This window comes from Malaclemys terrapin, chromosome 21 (genome assembly GCF_027887155.1).
Source record: "Malaclemys terrapin pileata isolate rMalTer1 chromosome 21, rMalTer1.hap1, whole genome shotgun sequence".
NCBI lineage: Eukaryota > Metazoa > Chordata > Testudines > Emydidae > Malaclemys > Malaclemys terrapin.
In genome coordinates this window covers 5,199,054-5,214,935 of record NC_071525.1, presented here as the reverse complement: position 1 = coordinate 5,214,935, position 15,882 = coordinate 5,199,054, and the positions used below count along the sequence as shown (strand labels likewise).

General features: G+C 53.9%; 1 protein-coding gene across 1 annotated transcript in view; it reads right to left on the bottom strand.

Annotated features, from left to right (window-relative positions):
• Window positions 1–15,882, bottom strand: part of ARHGEF2 (Rho/Rac guanine nucleotide exchange factor 2) — a 124,745-nt gene that overhangs the window by 75,364 nt on the left and 33,499 nt on the right. The window contains exon 6 of the mRNA XM_054010806.1: window positions 11,196–11,325. Coding sequence (XP_053866781.1) covers window positions 11,196–11,325 — 130 coding nt within the window. The remainder of the gene's footprint in view (window positions 1–11,195; window positions 11,326–15,882) is intronic.

Sequence of the window (15,882 nt, the reverse complement as noted above, 5' to 3'; positions counted from 1 at the left end):
ATCCCCAGCCTGGGTCTGTCTTGTCTGTCGGACCGTGCGCTCTCCAGGGCGGGAACCGTCTCCTACCCTGTATTTGTACCGCACCTAGCGCAACGGGGCTCTGGTCTCTCGGCGCTGCTGTAATAAACCCGATCAATGCTACCCACGCCCCTGTTTGCTGCTGTACCCCCAGGGAGACAGGGCTTGTCCGTGCAGTGAGCTGCCAACTCATTAGGAAATCCGTCCTCGGCATCTTTTTAGCTGGATTCAAACCCAGCGAGGGGCTGCCGGGCCCACATGAGACATTCCACTGACTCACCCACCTCCTCCGAGGATGGCCATACATGGGCCTCTGGATCAGGCGTCTTCATTCCTCTGCACCAGGCAGCAGGACTGGGCAGCCGGTGCTCTACTTACTGGTCCTTCTTTGAATAGCTCATAGACTCGTAGGACTGGAAGGGACCTCGAGAGGTCAGCTAGTCTGGTCCCCTGCACTCACGGCAGGACTAAGTATTAGCTAGATCATCCCTGACGGGTGTTTGTCTAACCTGCTCTTAAAAATCCCCAATGATGGAGATTCCACAACCTCCCTAGGCAATTTATTCCAGTGCTTAACCACCCTGATCGTTAGAAAAATTTTCCTAATGTCCAACTTAAACCTCCCTTGCTGCAGTTTAAGCCCATTGCTTCCAGTCCTGTCCTCAGAGGTTAAGGAGAACAATTAGAACATAAGAACGGCCATACCAGGTCAGACCAAAGGTCCATCTAGCCCAGTATCCTGTCTACAGTGGCCAATGCCAGGTGCCCCAGAGGGAGTGAACCTAACAGGCAATGATCAAGTGATCTCTCTCCTGCCATCCATCTCCACCCTCTGACAAACAGAGGCTAGGGACACCATTCCTTACCCATCCTGGCTAATAGCCATTAATGGACCGTTGTAGGTGCGGAGGGAATATATTACCAGGCGCGGGGGAGGCGAGGGGTAAAGCAGGTGGTGCGTGGAATTCGGGAGCAGTTTCTGCCACCGTTGGCGGGGGCTGGCCTGTGTGGGTGTTGTTCTCAAGTTGCGTTTTAACAAAAGGCGCAGGATATGGAACGTTACCAACCTGGTTCCCGTAGCAACTGAGGGGATTGTTTAAATACTAGGAATGGTCCGTGAGGCCGTACGGGTGAGTGGTTACCCCCAAGGAACAGGGCACGCTCCGGGCACAAAGTTGCAACAGTTTAACACCAACGCCAGTGCCCGGCCGCGGAACGTGAGCGCTGAGGAAGGCTGGAGAGCAGCGGATTGAGGTTTGCAATTCTCCAGGCCAAAAATCAGCCTGGAGGATATTTGAAGCCAAACCCGCTAATGGCCGCCCTCAGCAGCTCTCTCGGCACGGACGCATTATTAGGATGGAAGACCAACACGTTCTGAAGCGCTTTGACCAAGGAAGGCTGCTAGCTGGCTGGCACATGGGTACCAAAAGCGTCAGAGTGGCCCAATAAGATCGCCAGTGACAACATCAACTGCATAGCCAGCCAGCCCACCTGAAGGGCTAGCCAGAGACCGATCCAGGCAGCACGTGATCTGCAAGGAGGCCCATGTTCCCATGGGAGTTGCCCTGGTGATGAACTAAAGCTGTGATTCCAATGAAGTTTCGTACCTGGTGTGTATCAAGCCCTGGCAAGCGAGAGCCACAGGTTCTATTCCCAGCTCTGCGAGTGGCTCACTGCGTGACCTTCTGCAAGTCACTTCACCTTTCTGTCCCTCCGTTTCCTCATCCATCACCCCAGGTGGTTTGAGCAGGTCAAACTCTGGATCAGGGCCTCTCAATCTATTTCCTGGTAGTAGCTCACATCTTATCTCATGGGCATTCCCCACCTGTCTGTCCCACTCATACTACACCACTGTGACTGCTACAGTCATTGATTAGCTTCAATTCAAGTGCAGCGAGGTTTTGTCCTTCTCAGTTTAGTCACCCTGCTTCCTTTGTTCTCCACTTGATCTCCCCGCTCCCCTCTGAACAAGGACCGGAACCCAGCAGCTGCATGTGATCAGCCAGTTCCCTGCAGCGTGGGAACATTTCACACAGGAAGAGATCAGTCATTACTCCCCTGTTACAGCGAGGAAAACTGGGGTGATGTTTGCTCACCTAGCCAAGCACAATGCCTAAGCAATCACCCCAACCAACCCAGCTCTTACGGTTTCTATATGCCAACAGGAAAACTATACTACCGTTTGAACGGTTTGTTTCAGATGCTGGAAAATCGGAACAATAAAGAACCAAAGTAAAGTCTCCACGGGGAAGAGCACAGTGTGTATAGCTCCTCTGTAACATGCTACAAAACTCTGCCTGTCACAACAGGAGCTCTGCCTTCAGACACATGATACATGACAGACAGCAGCTCTCTAGATGCAGTACAGAGAAAACAAAATCTTAAGAATTAAAGTCGCCGCCATCACCATAGCTAGCTCCCCCATTCCCGATGGCTTCAATATACCCATTATATAGATGGGGGAAGCTGAGGCACAGAAAGAAGTGAAGTGACTTGCTTAAGGTTGCACAGTAAGTTAGTGGCAGAGCCAGGAACAGAATCTGTGAGTCCAGTAGTTACACCAGGGAGCTGGACATCAGGAGTCTGCAGTTCTAGCCCCAGCTCTGGGAGGGAGCGTGGTCTAGTGGTTAATGCAGATGCTGGGGAGCCAGGAGTGCTGGGTTTTATCCCCAGCTCTGACTTCATCAATCTTTGAGGAGTCTCTTCCCCACAAGCTTCCCTCCTGGGAGGACTCAAATTCCCATTGAAGCCAGTGATCGGCATCTTCCTAGATCATGCCTTAAAACAGGGTCACATGCAGATTCCCTACAACCCTCCAGTGAGCAAGGGAGTATCATCTAGTGGTTAGAGCTGTGGGAGGGACCTGGAAATCTGGACTCCTGGCTCCGATACTAATTCCCTGTTCATTCTATGTATTTCACTGGCACCTCTCACCATGTGACGTGGTGTCTGAGACATGTCCACCCACTGTGCCTCAGTTTTTCCATCTGTATAATGGGGACACCACCACCTCCTCCCTCCCCCAGGGTGGTGCGTGGCTGCATTTGTGTTTGCTTGGAGATCCTGCTAGAAGAAGGCAAGGTATTATTATAGTGCTTCCTTGCCAGACCTCCCCCAGACACACACCCCTCTCTTTCAGATCCTCCTCCACGTCTCCGCTCAACAGTTTCATGTTGAAATTATGCAGATTTTCCCCCACAATGGAGATTTGCTACCTACTTTTCAACAGTAGATACCACATAACCAGGGGTGCTGGAACAATTTTTATAGTGGCAGTGCTGAGAGCCATCGAACCAAACTGTGAACCCTGTATATGAAGGAAACCACTTCAAGCCAGGGGGTGCAGCAGCCCCCCTAATTCCAGCACCTATGCAAATAACCCCGGATCCTGTAACACCCACCCCCGTCTGCATAAACTAACCCAAACTGTGTCTGATGCTTCCTCCTTCCAACCAATGAGCTTCCTTCAGTCTGCTGGAACCTCTCAATCACTAAGAGTTTCTGTGTACAGGTAGGGATCCCTCTCAGCTGTTCAAAACATTCCACTCCCACCCCCATTATAACATCACTGTCTCTCTTCAGCAGGGACTTTCCTACCCCATCACCTCTCATTACAGACCTACGTTTGCCCTCAGCTACACCCCCACCTGATGATGTGTCATGCTCAGTGTTTTCAGTTACAGAGGTGAGGCTGAACTCAAAATGTTCCATCTCACACACACACCCCCTATGTACCTTCCAGACCCTGGGGAAGTTTCAACCCCATCGCTCGGTTCCATCCCTCGTAAATTACCTGTGTCAGAAATGCTGAGCAGTGTTTATTGACAAAAATTCCTATCCTATCCCATGCCCATCACCCTGCTATCTGACCCCCTTCCAGTAAGGCATTAAAGAGCACAATTAGCATCTGTTGCATATGGTGCTTGCTTTCAACCTTCTGCCCATCAGGTAAAAATGGGTGGAGAGAAATATATATTTTTTTCCCATAGCATATCAGGGTTGGAAGAGAACCACAGGAAGTCATCTAGTCCAACCCCCTGTTCAAAGGGGGACCAATCCCCAGACAGATTTTTGCTGCAGACCCCTAAATGGCCCCCTCAAGGATTGAACTCATAACCCCGGGTTTAGCAGGCCAATGCTCAAACCACTGATCTATCCCTCCCTCCTGATCCATATACACACTCTCTATAATCACATGCATGTGATATGTGTGTATAGCTAGAAATAAAAATCACATGATTTACATATATAAATTCCACAGTGGTCACAGCTTTTGGTCCTATTGATTTCATTTTACTCTTGCTACGGATCCCAGGTGCAAAGTTTGGACCCGCTTTCGCTCTGTTCCTACCCAGGGACTCGGTTTGGCCCATGAGCGGGACAGAAGATCGGTTAAGAAATTCTGATCTGGATCCAAGCTGGGTACATGGAGGCGGCTGGATCTGGGGTTTAACCCCCATCCCTGCCCCATCCTTGTCAGTCTTTGTCACTCACCATCTTAGACTGTGACAGATTAAGGTTTCATTTAGGGTTGCCAACCCTCCAGGATTGGCCGGGAGTCTCCAGGAATTAAAGATGAATATTTAATTAAAGATTATGTCATGGGATGAAAGCACCAGGAATATGTCCAACCAAAACTGGCAACCCTCTCCCTCTGCCGCACAGAGCAGTTCCTATAAAATTAACTTACACAGCTGAACCAGTCTTTGAGGAGACCCCTCCCCACAGCCTCCCATCCAAGCCAGGCATCAGGACCTTGCAGGATCAGGCCCTAAAACAGGCTGACCTGCAGATTCCCTGCATCCCTTGGGCTGGGATCCTGTCTCTTTAAATAAAGGAGAGGGCAGGTTTCACCTGCTTCTTAACAGCCGGATCCAAAGTGCCCTACTGTCAATGGAAGCACTCAATGCGCATCAGATCGGGTCATAAAAGAGGATTTTTGAACTGCCGTGGGAGCTGCCGTCGCATGTGATCAATCGCTTCCCAGGAAGTTCTGCCCTGGCCCCGCCCCAGCCATTAAAACAGCGTCCTAACTGCCGGGACGGTGTTTTTCTTTGTTTTCATTAGCCAGTGAAATATTCAAACCAGGCCAGCACCGAATTCTATGTAATGCTCATGTGTAGCTTGGCGGGTTTATTTTTAAAACACACACACTATTCTGATTTTAGAACATGAGTCACGTCTAAATATAGCAGGGGTTGAAGACAAGGGGACAGTGGAGCAGTGTTTGGGTGGAGGAGCGCTTCCAAACCTTTTGCAAACTGACACACAAACTGCCTGCTGCGTTTGCTTTGCCCACCGCTAGAGGACAGCTGCTTCTGGGGTGGAACATGACTACTGTTTAGTAGCTCACAGCAACAGTGTGCAGGGATCACTCAGCTAGCATGCAAATGCGGCCACCTCCAGGGTGGCAGAACGTAGCTCTGTAGTAGCTCACAGCAATAAATAATTTAATGAAGATATCCTATTTCCTAGAACTGGAAGGGACCCTGAAAGGTCATTGAGTCCAGCCTCCTCTAGCAGGACCAAGTACTGATTTTTGCCCCAGATCCCAAAGTGGCCCCCTCAAGGACTGAACTCACAACCCTGGATTTAGCAGGCCAATGCTCAAACCACTGAGCTATCCCTCCCCCCAATGCTACACAGCAACTCACCCACCCAGCATGGAAATGCAGCCACCTGTGGGCTGGAACACATCAGCTGTACAGTAGCTCACAGTACTACTGCACAGGGATTGCTCACTCATCACAGAAATGCAACCACCTCTGCGGCGGAACGCAGCAGCTGTTTAGTAGCTCACAGCAACGCTGCACAAGGCTCGCTAACTCTGCCCGGAAATGCAGCCATCTCTGGGGAGGAGCACTGCTGCTACTGAATGGATACACAGCAACTCGGCAGAACCATTTAGGGCACAAGGTAAAGAAGAGTCCCGTACTCTATTGAAACTGCATGGGGAATTGAAGGACGCAAAATCTGAGCGCCCACAAGGGACAGTGGCAAGGACGTCAGGGTTAAAACTCGGGCAAAACAGTGCCAAAGGACTGTAAAGAACCAGAAATAGGTTCTGTTCCACCTCTCCTCCACACGACACTGGCTGAAGCAGCAACACTCGCAGCTCAGTTCATGGAGAGAGCCCTCCTAGAGAATCACCCCCTGCACACCCCAGAACACAGAGCCTATTTCACGGGCTGCCTGTTGGAGGAGGATTTGGGGAAATCCATGCAGCGTAGCGTGGTAGAAACGGCTCTTTCTGGTGCTTATCGAGGAAGCTAGCTCCCGGCTGATTAACCTGGGCAGCTAAGAAGCGAGAAAGCCAGGTGACACACCGCTATAGCAAATCCCCTCGCTCCAGAATGGCCGACTGCATTACAACACGTGTCCTGCTGCACCAGGGCCAGCACTGGAGAGGCCCAACCGGATCGCTCAGCCAGGGCCCTTCTCCCATCCCAGAAACGCCGAGCAGCTGGGTTCAATTAGCCGCTGGGTCGTGGAGCAGAGAGACGGCCGCTCCGTGCCACTTTGAAGGCGATTCAAACCCGCAGGCGGGCGGCCCCGTTGAAACTTATTGCTGGAGTGCAGCGCTGGGAGAGACAAAAATACCCCGCGGGAGCAGAGTTCTGGGCATGTGACAGCCGGGCCGCATTTATTCGCCACCTGGGAAGCTGGCAGCACCCCAGGGCCCAGGAGGTAATGCGAAGGTGGGAGCCAGGAGGCGACGGGGTGGGAACGCGAGGGCAAGAAGGCTTCCAGCACCTCTCCTCCCACCTCCCGCTTTGGCCTCGCGACAGTGGAGAGCTCCCCATACACCAGGCGATCTCCTCCGTGGCTCGCCACCTCAGGATTTCACTCGGGCCCCTAGTCTCTTTCCATGTTGCAAAGTAGGGTACTGGGCAGTTGTACGGGGCTTTGCAATCCCACTGCCGCTTGGGAGCTGGGGCAGTGTGGTCACCCCGTGCCCCCATTTTACAGACGGGAAAGCAGAGGCTTGGAGATCAAAGGACATGAGGGAATCAATGTTAAAGCCAGGGTCTGACCTCAGGAGTTCTTGGGCCCCAGGCCTGTGCTCAGGCCATTAGGGTCAATTACTCTGCACATGTGTGTGTCACTTGCCAACAATCCCACTAGCTGCACAACTAGGAACCTAGCAGCATCTCCCCACAGTGCTGCAATTCATGGCCCGGGATTTCGTCCTGCTGGGAAGTTTGAGGATATTCCCCCCTTTTCCCAGCCATCTGAGAGCAGTTTTTATTGTCTCCTCCTCTTTAGCTGTTGCATAGGGTCAGGATTTCCTGGAACACAGATCACAGGCAGGGGCTCAAGCAAAGAGCGCTAATGTCAGAAATGGAGACCTGAACGGGGGACCTCAGATCCCCATAGCGGTTCAGGTCCAAATTCACAGCTTCAATCTTTCTTTAGGGTGAGTCGGAGTCGAATTCTCCAGACATTGGGGCAGTTTGGACTGGGATTTCCATATCTCCCCCATGTCAGGATCGAAGGTTCAGCCCCTAACAGAGGCACAGTTACGGGCCATAAAATTACCCAGTCCCTTTCAAAACACGAGGCTGCATAGTCTAGTGGCTGGAACACTGGGCCAGCAATTAGGAGAGCCGGGTTTTAGTCCAGGCTTTGACCCTGGCCTGCTGGGTGACCTCGGGCAAGTCACTGCCTCTCCTCGTGCCTCAGTTTCCCCATATATAAAGCAGCGATTAGCTCTATCTTGCTTTGGAAAGTGCTTTGAGATCCCTGGATGAAAGCCTCGAAGTACAAAGCATTATTGAGCTTTTTCATGAAGATCCCTGTGTTGATGTCGGTTCTAAAGGCCAGTGGTTTAGTATTTGGGGGTGAAGGGCCAGTGGGGAAGAGAAGAGTTCGGGCTCCCAGTTTAAGCACATCCCTGTTTTGCCTGATGCAATTGTTACATGAAGCCCTGTGTGTCCTGCCGGTTTGGCAAACAACGTCTAAGCAGAATATTTTCCCCCGTCCGGCTGGAGATCACTTTAAAGTCGGACAGAAACAGCCAGTTCCTGACTACGGCCCTGCGACCACAATCCCAGACTTCCTGGAGAGGGAAGGGGGAGAGGCTAAGGAACTGACACCTCCTTCCCTGAAATGAGAGGCTCAGTCGCGTAACTACTCAAAAGGAAATTTACGAAAGCAACGTTCCAGGGGGGCCTGACCCATGTCCCGAGTCTGATCCCTTCGAAGCAAAACAAACTAGCAACTGCAGGGCAGTTCAAACCTTGTTCTCTAGCCGCTTCTTGGGCTCCAGGAAGCACTTTGGATCCAAACCGGCTGACAATGGCTTCCCTGGGGTTTTCTAACCAGCCTCAAATCTCTCTCTTGATCATCTCTAATGCTTCCTCTGCACCCCCAGCCTCCAGCTAACCGCACACACAAGCAACAGCTAGGCAGGAGGTATTACGAGCTGGTTAGCACAGGTGCGGATGCCAGAACTCCTGGGTTCTCCAGGCAGTCTCTGCCACCAGCTTGCAGAGTGACCTCAAGCTAATCCCCTCCAGCCCCTCGGCTCGGTCTCTGGAAAGCAGGCAGGCGGTACTGCGAGGCTTAGCTCAATCGTGTCTGTAGGACGCTTTGAGATCCTCCGATCAAAGATGCTCCCACTCGCCTGCTGGGTGACCTCTGGCATCTCACTTCCCCCCTGTTTCCCCTCCCACCCTTTGTCTGGGGCCGGGACTTTCTCTGTCTGTACAGCCAAGGGGGCCCCACTCTCAGACAGGGCTCTCCGGGCACAGAGAGGTTTTCATTCCATTTCCCACCTCCCTCCCTCCCTCCCATGATTAATAAGCAACAGCGAAACGCACAGGAGACAGTTTAAATGCCTACAACCTCCTGGCGCCCCGTGACTCAAGCATCAAGCGATGGCCTGGATCATCTCAGGCCCGGGGGGGAGGGGAGAGGGAGACAGACCTGGAAACAGCTGTTGAATGGAGCGAAAAACAGGACCAGCGTCTGGAGGAGAGCGGAGGCATTCCCTCGCCCTCCCGCTCCTTCCTCCACACTTGGGAGCCAAGAGGTGAAAGCTGCCAGCGGTTGAAACCGTGCAAAAGGGGGGGGGGATGAGCAAGTCTGTACTCCTGGCCGGCTAGTAACGCTGTTAACAGCTGGCTGTTCATCCGCCTCGCCCCTGAACTGAGAGGAAGGACGGAGGATTACATTGGGGAGGCGGATTGGGATTAATGGTTTCTGCAGCGCCCGGAGCAGAGGGTTCACAACCCTGCTTCCCCTCAGCGTCTGGGGGTGGGATTCAATCCCACGGGCCCCCAGCCAGCAGCAGGGCCGGAGTCCGTGTGCTGGGTGCAGCAGCCGAGGGTACAACAGAACCAGCCTCTCCAGCGCTGCGCACCCCTCGCTGAAGGTAGTCGGGGGGGGGCAGGACCTCAGGGGTACTCCAACCAGCTCCAGGATTGTGGGAGGTTCGAGCCCCTTCTACTGGGCTCTGCACTGGTGAATTCAGCCCCATAGCTGTGCTATGCATGGGATCAGGACAGCAAGGTCCCCACCCCCCAATCTCTAGAGGGATGCTTTGGAGGAAGCTGCGGGGGGGGACCTATAATGCACCTGGGCAAGCGTGCACAGCTGCACCTGTTCTGCAAGGGCTGTGCCCGGGGGCTACAGAGCCAGAGCTCTGCAAAAGAGCCTAAGAGGGGTTTAGACTCAGATTCAGAGTTTAACCCAGCTGCCTAATCCACGCTCCTCAGGAAGAGCGAGGCTGCACCCTGCAGATGCTATCGAGAGAAAAGCAACGTTTCCTGTTGTTTGCCTGGCCCTGGAGAGGAAGGGCGAGACAAGCCAGCGTGAAAATCTGCAGTGGGCTGAATGGGTGAGCGTGCGTGTGGCACCACTGCCCTCCAGTGGAGGGAATCGGCACTGCCCAGCTATGTGTCATGAGCCCTGTATTGCTGACAGCGATTCCCCATTAGCTCAAGTCAGAGGGGACAACTAGCTGCTTCCTGGGGGCTGCCAGACAATCCTAAATAATGGCTCTTGTCACTCACATAGGGCTAGTCACGTGTGGCTCTCTAAAGCATTTTACAAAGGTGGGTAAATAACATCCCCCTGGAACAGGACACTGAGGCAGGACAGAGCAGGACCCTCACTAGGCCAAGGTCACTCAAGGCGTCTGGGGTAGGACCCAGGAGTCCTGAGCTCAGAGTACTCACTAATGGCTGATGGGAGGATCTGTTGCCTGTGCCTATCTACTGGAAGGCAGCGGCAGGAGACTCTCTGAAACACATGCTCCAGGACCTGGACCTGATTAACGAAAGCCGGGGTGGGCAAAGCGGAGCGGAGCATGCGCTTGCTAGAGAAACCAACACTTCCTGCTGCACTGCTTACCCGTTCCTTCATGAGGCAGGAAAAGGTTTTCACCTCCTCGACCACGAGGCAGCTGCTTTGCAGATACACCCGGTTTTGAGGAACCAAGAGGCTGAGCAGACAGCCCAATGCAGGGGAATTCCAGGGTACCGCAGAGCAGGAAGGTGGGTTACATCCCAATGGAGCTTCCTTCCAGGGCAGCGGATGGATCACAGGGAATCCGTCACCACTAGGTCACGGATTCAAATCCAGCCTGGATCAAAAGCACCGGGGTGATGAGCCAACATCTCACAGAGAATGCCACTTACTGAGTTGCCAGGCACCCTGGGAGGAGAGGTCTCCTACAGGTCCCACCGTCATCCTTAGCTGATGGGGTCCCAGCACCAGCAGGCATGGGCGTCCCCCACCCCGCTCTAACCTTTAGACAACACTTCCCTCCCAGAGCTGGGAAGAGAACCCAGGAGTCCTGTCACCTGCTCAAATGCTCTCACCCTTAGACAACATTTCCTTCCCACAGCTGGGAAGAGAACCCAGGAGTCCTATCACCCTCTCACATGCTCTAACCAGGAGACCCCAGTCCCCAGCCAGAGCTCGGAAGAGAACCCAGGAGTCCTGTCACCTGCTCAAACGCTCTCACCCTTAGACAACACTTCCTTCCCACAGCTGGGAAGAGAACCCAGGAGTCCTGACATCCACTCACATGTGCCAACCACAAAACAACACTCCCCATCCAAAGCTGGGAAAAGAACCCAGGAGTTCCTGATCCCAAGCTCCAACCAGGAGGCCCCGGGCTCCCCCCTGCCAATCCCCAGCCGGGTCACAAACCGAACGGTCCCTCTTACCTTCGACTTGCCCGTCATCTTCATGAAGAAGCTCAGGGTTCGTCCCAGAGGGCTTCCCTCCTGGTGCTGGTTCTCCTGGTCTCCGGCCTCCCCGGCAGCGTCCAGCTGTCCGCAGCTCCCGGCATTAAAGCTGCAGGGGAAGGAGGATTAAAAAAACACCAACCCCACAGGCGCTACAGACAAACAATCCCCCTGTTTTCTTGTTGTTGTTTAAAGGCCAGGAAATAGGGAGGGGCGAGCGCCCTGAACAGCCCCAGCGACACACAGGGCAGGGCTGCTGCAGTTCCCAGCTGGGGGAAGCGCACACAGAGCCCTCTGTTTGCTTAGGCAGCCTTAGATGTCGGGCTGGGCAATTGGGTTTGTAGCCGCAGCCCCTTTGCACAGGAAATTGGGGGCGGGAGAGGGGGGGGATTTCACACACCCCTGAGCTCAGGCACTCAGAAGCCAGGGTGACAGGCAGCAGCTTATAACCCGCTTCATCCAGAGAGATGGGACACGAACTAGTCTGCACAAATCAACCCAAATCGGGGGGAGGGGAGAACTACAGGTAAATGCTTCCCATCCTCCCCCTCCGGCCGATCCCGCTGTCCTGACGTCGAGACTGGGCGCCCTTCGAAGGGACCTGCCACAAGTCACTGGGCCCGCCGCAGGACTCAGGGTGGGGACCTGCCGGCTGTACCACGAGAGGAAGGATGGACTTGTGGTTAAGGGACTGCCCAGGCGATGTGGGTTCTAATCCCAGCCCTGCCACTAGTTTCCGGGGTGACCTTGGGCAAGTCACTTGCCTGCCTCCGCACAGAAATTTCAGTCCCGAGGCTCTGTCAAAAGCCAGCGCGCCCATTGCTGTCACCGCCAGCATGAAGGCAGTCTCTTAGCACCAGGGTCGCAGAAAGAGCCATCCACGGTAAAGGAATCGATGCCGTCCCAGCAGGGTCCGTTTCCTGCATTAGCATCACTGGGGTCCCTCATTCTGGGTCTTCCGCCACACATGGAGGCCCTCACGTGGGCCTGGGCAGGGTGAGGCGTGCTCCAGAAGTCACCCCCCCAGGGACTACAAATAGGTTACACACACACAGAGCGAGGACAGGAGTAGGTCCCTGACTCCAAAGCCAAGAGATGCAGAGCGATAAGAAAGTACCCTCCCTCCCCTCTCCTGGGACACACTCTTGTCTGGGCTGACCAAGGGGAAGGGAAGGCGGAGAGAAAAGGGTCCCAAGGACGCAGATCTAGGCCAGGTTCGCATTGACAGCTCAGTGCCCGTCACATAGTCCAGCCACGCAGCTTCCAGTTACCCACCCTGCAGGCAGCCAGCGAGAGATAGGCCTTTATCAAAGCCAGGGGAGAGGCCCTGCTCAGTAATCCCAGCCCTGAAATAACAAAGCGCCAGGCTGGCTGGGCCCCCCTAATGAAGACGGGAATGGGCTGTGACAGGGGATGGATGGATGGAGATTATGGTAATCCTCTCGGCAGGGCAGCGCGGGGTGGGCGGAGACCTGGACATCTGCAGCCTGGCAGGGTGGGGAGACGCGGGAGCCAGGCAGAGGATCACAGTCAAAGACACCAACCGAGCCCAAGGGCCTAGAGGGGAGATGGTAGTGCGAGATTCCAGCTACAGCTGCTCTATACCGCGCTGGCAGCACGCAGGGCCGGGCCTCCCACTCGGGAACAAAGGTTCCCCCCCGCCCCCTTCGGGAGCAGATGTGAAACCAGCTGGAGGGTCTCAGCCTAGCCCCAACAGGCCCCAGGGAGCCACCTACCCTTGTCCCTAGAGGATACGGGCTCAGGGCAGGCAGCATCTGCACGTATGGCCAGCACCGGGCACACCAGGGCCCCGCTCATGCTGGGGTCTTGTGCTTTCCCCGGGGTTAAAGAAGATTGCGACATGGGAGTTCTTATTGCACCAGCCAAGGAGAGGGGGTGTTCTGAGGCGGGGGGGGCAGAGCTGTGGGGTGAGGGTGGAGGTGCTGCTTAGGGGATAGGGAGCTGCTTACCCCAAGCCTGGGCGGGAGGGGGAGCTGCATTCCTGCCCTGGCCATCGCTGTCCTACAGCTACTAGGGACCAGCAAGATTGGCAGGGGTGGGGCTCACCCTGCCGTTGCAATCCGGCACCTCTCACTGCCCCATCGCCCAACGAGAATAACGGTGCCAGGGCCCTAACAAACACGGGCCAGGCTCCCAGGGGGCCGGCGCCGCGCACAAGGGCCTCTCTGTCTGCGAATGAGCCTCGGCACTAATTAACGGAGGTGAATTATGAGCAAGGCAGACCCATTATGGAGAGGTCAATTAACACGTCTGCGTGGCCGCAAAGAGCTTTTGTCCCCCCTGGCTCGGAGGCATGCGGCGCGCCCGCTGGCTGGAAAGGGGGCCACGTTCTCGTTGCAACCGCAGGGATAACCGGCAGCTGAAAGCTGAGTTGGTCACCCCCACCCCTGGCTGCAATCGACAGGGAGGGAGGGAATACAATGAGGCCGGTGCATGCAGCGTGGGCTTGGCTGTCCAGGACAATTCAGCGTCTCCAACTCTGGCGGTATCGGGTGGGGTTTTTCTTAAAGGCCCCAGCTCCAGGAGTCAGGGGATTACGGAGGCGGAATTTCATACCCACATGGTCCACAGACCCCAATTTAAGGTTTTTCCCTGATCTTTTCCTGGGTGGGGAGCCAGGGGTCAGCGCTCTTGGAGGGAGTCAAGATTTCCAGGGTGCCTCCCCAGGGCGCCACCCAGCTCCCACCCAGCCTTGTCTGCATTATAAAGCTTTGCCAGTGTAGCTACACAAGCAAAAACCCTCCTGGCCTGGATGCATTTATACCAGCAAAAGAGTGTTTTGCTGGTCCTGATTCGGGGAGTGAAAAATCGACAATGGCGTCAAAAACACTTTTTAGGCAGCAGAGCTGCGTCTACACTAGGGCTTTTGTGACCCGGTTGTGTCATTAAACAATCACATCCCCTAACTGCGAAGCTGGCGAAACATTTAAGCGTAGATCTGGCTGTAGAGGGACTTTCCCAACAAGAAGGGGAAGCTTCCAGCTAAATCAGACTCAACACATGAACCGAGTCCCCTTTCACTTGTCCCCGCCCACCTCACCAGTTTGCAATGATCGAAGGCTTTCTTTTCCCTTCCCAGCCCCGGCGCCTGTATTCCTGCACTGAAGTCATAACGCCCCACACGAACCGCAGCGCTCGTTTCTGGGGCAACACGCTGATGGCAGAATGATCTCAAACGGTGAATGGGGACAGAGTCAGTGTGAGGTTGGGTTGTAAAAAGTTTTTAAAACCTAGTGGTGCAGCCCGATGAGTGATCCCATTGAAAAAACAAAACAAAACATCTTTGATGTCTCAAGACAGTCCTTACCCAAGATTATTAACAACGGTTTGTATGACTGTAGCATCTAATATTTAATATTTGTATTGTGAGCACCTAGAAGTCCCAGTCACGGACCAGGGCCCCCACAGTGCTAGGCGCTGTACAGACACAGAACAGAAAGACAGGCTTTGCCTCAAAGAGATTACAGTCACCTAGAGATCGCAACCAAGAGCAGGGCCCTATTGTGCTAGGAGCTGTACAAAGAATCATAGCACTGTAGGGCTGGAAGGGACAGCAAGAGGTCATCAAGTCCGGCTGGGCAGGACCAAGTAACCCCAGACCATCTCGGACATCCCTGTCCTTAAAACTGCCAATGAGGGAGATTCCACAACCTCCCCTGAGAATTAGAAAGATTTTCCTAATATCTCCCCTCCATCTCACTAGCTGCAGATTAAACCCATTGCTGCTTCTTCTATCTTCAGAAGACACAGAAAACAATTGATCACCATCCTCTTTGTAACACCCCCTAACATATTTGAAGACCGTTTTCAGCTTTCCTCCTCCCCCAGCCTGTCTTCTCTTCTCAAGACTCAACGTGCCCCTACCCACTAAAGGGACTGCATGGCTTGAACCATACCAGTGTGGTTGAAGTGGCACAAGATTTTGTGTAGAAAAGGTCCAAGAGCGCACACAAGTTTTCACACTAACTAGACAAGCGAAGAAATATTTCCCCCCCCCATGTAAGATTGGGAAACTGAGGCACAGATCCTCAGTCAGAGGTATGGAGGCTCCTAACGCCTATTGAAATCAATGGGATTTGGGGCACCCAAATCCCTTTGAGGATCTGGGCCTAAGTGACTTACCCAAGGTCACAGAAGGAGACCAGACTTGAACTCAGATCTCCTGAGTCCCAGTCCAATGCCTTAGCTACAGCTAGATGTGAAATCGACCTTAAGTACAAATGAAACTGACTAGTCCCACTGAAGTCCAGCGGAAGTAAACAAACAGCAGAAATAGGGGAGGGTAAAGTCCAGTTTGGGTAGCTACATTCCAGCCACCTCCCCCTGCAGTTTCAATTGGATGTGGCCTACGTCTTCACTTCCTGTCCTAAACCCTGCCAGTTCTAATAACCGGAGGTGCTGTTAGTAACACAGAGACGTGTGTTGATTTAACTCACAGCTTTCACTGGATACCTGGGAGTTCTGCCCCAGGCCAGCAGGAGTTCACCCATGATTTTTCAAAAGGACTGGCCAGAATCAACCAATATTTTCCTTTTCAAGTCCGCTCCAGTCGGGAAGCTGCGAGCAATATGTAGCACACGGCTCCATTCTCATTCATCCATCCATCCCCTCCCACCAGCTCCAGCGACAGATCCCTCGTCGCTGG